A 6257-nucleotide genomic window follows, 5' to 3' on the forward strand; every position below is an offset into this window, starting at 1 on the left:
TATTACTGACTTTATGCCCCATACTTGGATATGAAAAATCTTTGGTAGTCTGATTGCTTTTAAGCTACTTTTCTAATTAAAACTTTCAGATATAAACCTTAGGTAATTTTTCAAAGTTTCATGATTTTAAGTTTATGATTGCATATATATCTCTTTCTTTTCTTCGTCATGAAAACAGTCAATCAGCTCTATATATTACTTTGTTTGTCTATTTTATTATAGATTTTATGCTTCGCTACTTATGGATGTTGTCTAACTTGTTTTTATTAATATTGGGGTGATTAAAAGGGCAATATAGTTTCTGGATGTTAAAGATTTGTATGTCTTTCCACGTTAGGACAGTAATCCTTTTATTTAATTTCAAAAAGGCTATTCGATCTTGATTGAATAACATTTTGAGTCTATAGTACGGTGTGAAAGGTTTGGTGATTTTAAATTTTAAAAGATGCCGATTTTCCCTAAAACCAATAGAATAGCACCTAATATAAAATAGCTGGCATATAGTGTTCAGATCCAAAATTCCCTACCCTCAAATTTTTATTAAATTCCTGGAAAAATATTGCCAGGATCCGCAAATAAATCATTTGATTATTAGCGGCTTTATAAATAAAATCGGACCCAAATATTCGGGAGATTAACACCCCTAGCTGGTAAGGTGTTACGAAAAAACAACAAATTAAAAAAATTCAATTAAATTCAATTTTCATCCGCTATTAGCTGGGAATTTGATCACTTACATTTATTAAACTCTAAAACAATTCCAATTTTAAAAATTTAACCAGACAAATTAATTATAGAGAAGCCCTGAACAAAACAAAAAAAAAAAACAATCTTGTTACATTAGAGCGTACATATATTTAATATTTTGAAAACTCAAGTAGAAAACGACTGATACAATACACATACACTCTAGAAAAAGTTCAGATATGGGGACAAGGTCAGGGACGGCCGTCAACACATTTAAGACTGTTAGGAAAAGTAAGTTAACCAGTGTCCAGCGGCCACTCAAACCAAGTCCCACACTTCTGCCAAGGTGTGAATATGATTCCAGAGTGTTAATTTTAAGTTTAAATTATTTATTACAAGGAGAATAATTAGCAGCAGAGCTCATGGCTAATATACAAACAGGGTGTGGTCATTATTTTTGTAGTAATTTTCAGATTGTCAGCTCTTTCACTCCTCCTTTTTCGGCTCTTCGGCTGAAATACAAAAAATGTGTTTAAGTTAAGAATTTGTATAAATGTTTAAGAATGAAAATGTATTAAAATCAGCTCTCATAATCTTGTACGCACATGAAAATAGCCACTACTGATGTCCAGCCGGCGCCCATGGCTGCCCGCGATCCCGGCAGACTAGTCTGAATTGAGTTGCGCGCACACAGGTCGCGTCCCGGTAATTGGACTACATTGGCTGGCCAGGAGGAATTCCAGCCGGCACGGACAACCCTCCGTTAGATCCCGGCCGGGGCCGAAATAAACATCACCAGGCTTTTTTTGCTGCCCGGGCCGGTCGCAAACAACAGCTTTCTGATAGCCTCCCACGAATGAATACATCCGTCCCCCGTCTAGAGGGTTAAATCGGCCCTTCTCTCAGACCTTCCCAAGGACCTCCAGCGGCCCAGCCGCGCCCTAACAAACGCACCCCAGCATGTCCAAAGGCTAAATCTTGCGGGCAGTAGTTTAACTTAGTAAAAGGCGTCAAGACACAAACATAAAATGACACAGAAAACAGCCGCCGACAAGACCAACTCTAAGGCCACAATGGCGTGACGTCTGTTGGGTTTGAAACTGGAGCGAAGGCCCCTAAAACCAGGATTGCTAAGATCACTGAACAGCGGAGCATAGCTGAACACTTTCGTGGCGGCTTTTAGCGTTGTCAATTTTCATCATGGTAATGAATTCATTTATTACTCAAATAATATCTAAATTATACCTTTTTCTTCCGAAATTTTCTCTTCCGCCTTTTCCTCTGGTTTGGCTTCTTCCTTGGTAGCACTCTCGTCCTTGGAAACCTTAACAAAATGATAATATTTACATTAGGAAATAAATACAAACTTTGAAACTTTAATAAAAAATCTAAGTTTATAAAGTACAAATAAACACATTTCTTTTAATCTTATCGGCCAAGAAAATCAGAAAGACAGAGACAGCCAGTGAGGGAAGCTTAAACGTTAGAGCAGTAAAAAATAATAAAAACTTAATTGGTTAATTGGTGCTAACTGAAAGTTTAATAGTAGCTACATCATATACAACTGCATTCATGAGAGAATAAAAATATCCAAGTATTGAGATTTTGAAGTATGTTTTAAAAGTACCTTTTTATCTGAACACCCAAATTTTTTACTTAGCTAGTTGGTTATACCTAACCTATTCCTGTTAAAATCTTAAAAAACTGACATTTTATTTAATTGTTTTAACGACATACCTCATCAAAATTTTCGACAAGATCTGGCACTTCATCATCGTCCTCTTCGTCGTTAGCTTCAGCGGTAGCACCTTAATAATAACAGGGTATGCGACACCTTTGAAAAATTTTAAATTTCGCGGATTTTCTCAACTATGATCAGTATAATTAAAATAGCTTCATTATATTTCAGAAGGATCAATTGTTTGACATCATGATAAATGGAGTGGGTTGCGCTAAAAATACGTAAAGGATGTAAGTTTCAAGTTAAAAACAGTAGCAGAACGATAAACAATAAGTTTAAATTTTTTGGTCTATAGTTCTTTTCAATAATAAATACACATTTAGTGAACATTACCTACTACTATTTCAAAGCCTTAAAACTCACACTATTACGGCTTTTAAGCGCAACCTTATCATCCATTGGTTAATTTAACTATGATTTCATCTACTATTGAACTGCAAGGCATCCCGCGAAAGGAACGCAATAAAATAATCTTACTTTATTTAATGCTTACAGACTAACCTATATCCTCTATCCAAATATAAAAAAAAATAAATATTGAATACGCTTTACCTATTTAAATAAATCAGTAGCCTGCAGTTTTGCTAGAGATGTGTAAACCCTTAGAGGACTAATAAAAAAAAGAGGTTGGGGTAGCCTTAATCAATTCTGGGGGAACGGGAGTCTTGACACAATGGATAAAATTTGGAGTTTAATACAGATTTGTTACATACATTTATAGTAAAGTTTTATCATTCCCTGACTTTACAACTGTAGTGAATTTTGATGTATTGAATATTGTTTAAATATACAGAAGGGATAGCATCATTGGAGATTTAATTAATTTATCGGCCATTGTCTTAACCCTTTAGTTCCACGATGTGTAATACCTGGAGCTGCACCTATACCAGGTACTAAACTAGCTAGTCTCTACAGGTGTATCAATGTAAATCTATACCTGGAACTGCACCCATACCAGGTACTGAGCTAGCTAGTCTCTACAGGTGTATCAATGTAAATCTATACCTGGAACTGCACCCATACCAGGTACTGAGCTAGCTAGTCTCTTCAGGTGTATCAATGTAAATATATACCTGGAGCTGCACCCATACCAGGTACTGAGCTAGCCAGTCTCTTCAGGTGTGTCAATGAATCTGCTCCTAATTGATTCAGAATACCAGGCAACATCTCTGTAATCTCTACAAAATAAAATAAAAACTAGAACCTTAGATTTAATTTTAAAAGCCAGGAGTGTACATTTTCCAGGTAATATACAATCCTGTTAAAATATATTATTAGACTTTATATTATATCTTAAAAGTTCAGAGCGGTCTACATGTAAAATAGATACTAAAATTGGCCTTAGACCAACTATTGCCTAATAAGTAAGAAACAAGTAAAAAACTATTGTCTATCGTCAAAGATAATGTTATGACAGCCTAAATTGAAAAGAAAATTAGACTTACGTTTATTTTCTGCATGACCGGTGACGGCAAATGTGTTGGCGGCGAGTGAAGCTTGAACCTAAACAAAAATAATATTAAAGCAGGTCAAAAATAAATCTAAGACAGCAGAACTGTAAGATTTTGATCAGTCTTTTGTCAAAATAACTTCATTGAAGTTCAGTAGGATCAATTGGTAATATACATCATATCAAATAATTTTATGGAGTTAATAAAATAGAAGGGTGGATGTATGACAAAATAACCAAATTAAAATCTTTGAAATAAGTTATCAATAGAAAAAATTTAAGAAAAACCATGTTAATGTATCTTATTTAAAAACTGAAATAAAAATTAGGACCTCGCTTTGGTATGTAAAAGAAAATATTTAATGAGACACTAAGAAAATCCCAAAATCGAATATACTGATGAACTACCAACTAGTATTGATGTTACCTTAGGATTGTTAAAATGAATGACTGAACCATCGTCTTTAATCATGTTTACTTCTTCAATGCCCGGAATATTATTCACTAAAATGAAAAAGGATATGATTAGCTATAGATAAATAGGTAATGCGTAATTAAATCTTAAACCTAACAAAAACCAAACAGTCAAAAATAAATAGAAGGTAACTAACACAAATACTCACTATCCCTTTATATTAAGGGCAAATGAAATCTGTTATTTATCGCATCATATTACAGACAGCATTCCAAGACAGAAATCTCTTAATTGAAAAGCCATATAAACCTCATATCCGACCCCTTAATACTTAATCAGTTCAAGTAGTCATTTTGAAAAATGCCCCATATTTCGAAATAGCTATCTAATAGGTATAACCTACTAATAAATACTAAGGCATTAAAAGTGGAACTTTATGTGAAATATATTAACCGAAAATATAAAATGAGATAATGGACCAGGGAGTTTCTACCTGAAAGTTTCTTTAAACTGGACTGTAACTTCTTATCATCTGTTGTGGCAGTTCTGTGAATAACCTTCCTCTTCCTTCTCACGGAGCCCTTGCCTCCGATTTGTACCTGAACAATTTCACAAGTTAAAAATATCACAAATAACTTGACGCAATTAACACAAATCTTATGCTAACCTAATTAAATACCTCTTAACAATGAGAAAAAAAGATTTGTTTATTAAACACGAAAGTGAGACGATAATAGTTTAATTTGTCTTAATGATTGAAAATTTAGATACATGCAATTTATACTCACATTTAACCATTATAGACAAGGTATAAATTAAACGTCTGAATTAAACCAATGCCACAGCTCAACTGATTTAAATGCTTTGTATTAAGTGAAAGAAAGGCTTAAAATCATGAGATGACCTTTTTGACCGCCTTGTTATAAATAATCTTACATAGACACGCCTACTTTAATTGAAATTTTATCACATACTGGACCCCCCCCCCTCACACACAATCTTAAGAGGGTGGAGGAAATAAAAAAAAACCATTTTACTAGGTCATAAAACAATCATTCTGTAATACATTTATATTAATATGAAACTGTTTATTATAAATTCTTAAGACAATTTTTTTTATTCTTTCCAGAGAACATCAGTAGAATTAAATTAAGTAAAGCCAGAATTGTAATATCATACATGATAAGAATACTTACATTAGCCATTTGGGCTTGTAGCGCCTTTAACTTCTCTGGATTCATATTTACTTCTGAAAATTAATATAATAAGAATTGCAAAACTAATATAAATCAGATTTTCAATATTTGACCGTAGATTAATACAAATTAGCTTTCGTCAGGTAATATAAAATAAACCGAATTTAGTCATAAAATACCACTTTTAATTTCACGTGTTGTAAAGCTTTCCAGTCTAAAAATAAACCGGTCACTAAAATTATTTTAGACAAAATTACCAAGAAAATAGCTGAAAACGAAAATCGACACTTATAGAAAACAATGAAAATAACAAAAATATAAATGGAAAATTATATAGAAGTTGTTAATATTCACAAATTAATTAAATAAAACAACAAATACACAGAATAAATTAAGAATAATCCAGTATTAGTGTATTAAGTATGGCGGGCTTTCTTCTCACTTGCTTGGCTGCAGTACTCGTGCTCGTGCTAAACTTGTATTAATCTCTCCACAAATTCAAGTCTAGCACCAAACTCCCCCACCAAATAAGGAATCTAATAGAGGTAATTATAGAGTAATTTTTTGGAGAAGTTACTCTTATACCAGATAAGGAATCTAATATAACTAAATCTAGTGTAATACTCTGGAGAAGACACCTCTTTAAAGTGACAATAGGTTTGTGTTATCGAAAGAAAAGGAAGCATTAAGAAAATTACTTTTAGTTTTAAAATAAATAGCATAAAACCATCGATCTCTTGGTCCCCTATATATGGATGCAGCTTCTCA

The 6257-nt window shown here is 33.1% G+C and overlaps 1 protein-coding gene across 1 annotated transcript; it reads right to left on the reverse strand.

Moving 5' to 3' along the window:
* Window positions 1-832: 832 nt before the first annotated feature.
* On the reverse strand, window positions 833-5952 carry bic (bicaudal). Its single transcript, XM_080153925.1, has 8 exons — window positions 5490-5952; window positions 4787-4892; window positions 4306-4382; window positions 3874-3931; window positions 3502-3606; window positions 2425-2495; window positions 1933-2011; window positions 833-1199 (listed from the first exon to the last, which is right to left on the reverse strand). Exons 1-8 carry the CDS (start codon window positions 5532-5534, stop codon window positions 1174-1176), a joined length of 567 nt encoding a protein of 188 aa, XP_080010051.1. The 5' UTR covers window positions 5535-5952; the 3' UTR covers window positions 833-1173.
* Between the last annotated feature and the right edge of the window lie 305 nt (window positions 5953-6257).

The sequence above is a fragment of the Acartia tonsa genome, chromosome 3, assembly GCF_053477335.1.
Source record: "Acartia tonsa isolate MP-2025a chromosome 3, ASM5347733v1, whole genome shotgun sequence".
NCBI lineage: Eukaryota > Metazoa > Arthropoda > Copepoda > Calanoida > Acartiidae > Acartia > Acartia tonsa.

Coding starts and splice junctions, on each gene's coding strand:
- bic (XM_080153925.1), bottom strand. CDS start 5,534: ATGAATCCAGAGAAGTTAAAGGCGCTACAAGCCCAAATGGCTAAT. Junction 4,383..4,786: donor CAGTTTAAAGAAACTTTCAG/GTAGAAACTCCC, acceptor TTTTCATTTTAG/TGAATAATATTCCGGGCATT. Junction 3,607..3,873: donor CGGTCATGCAGAAAATAAAC/GTAAGTCTAATT, acceptor TTTATTTTGTAG/AGATTACAGAGATGTTGCCT.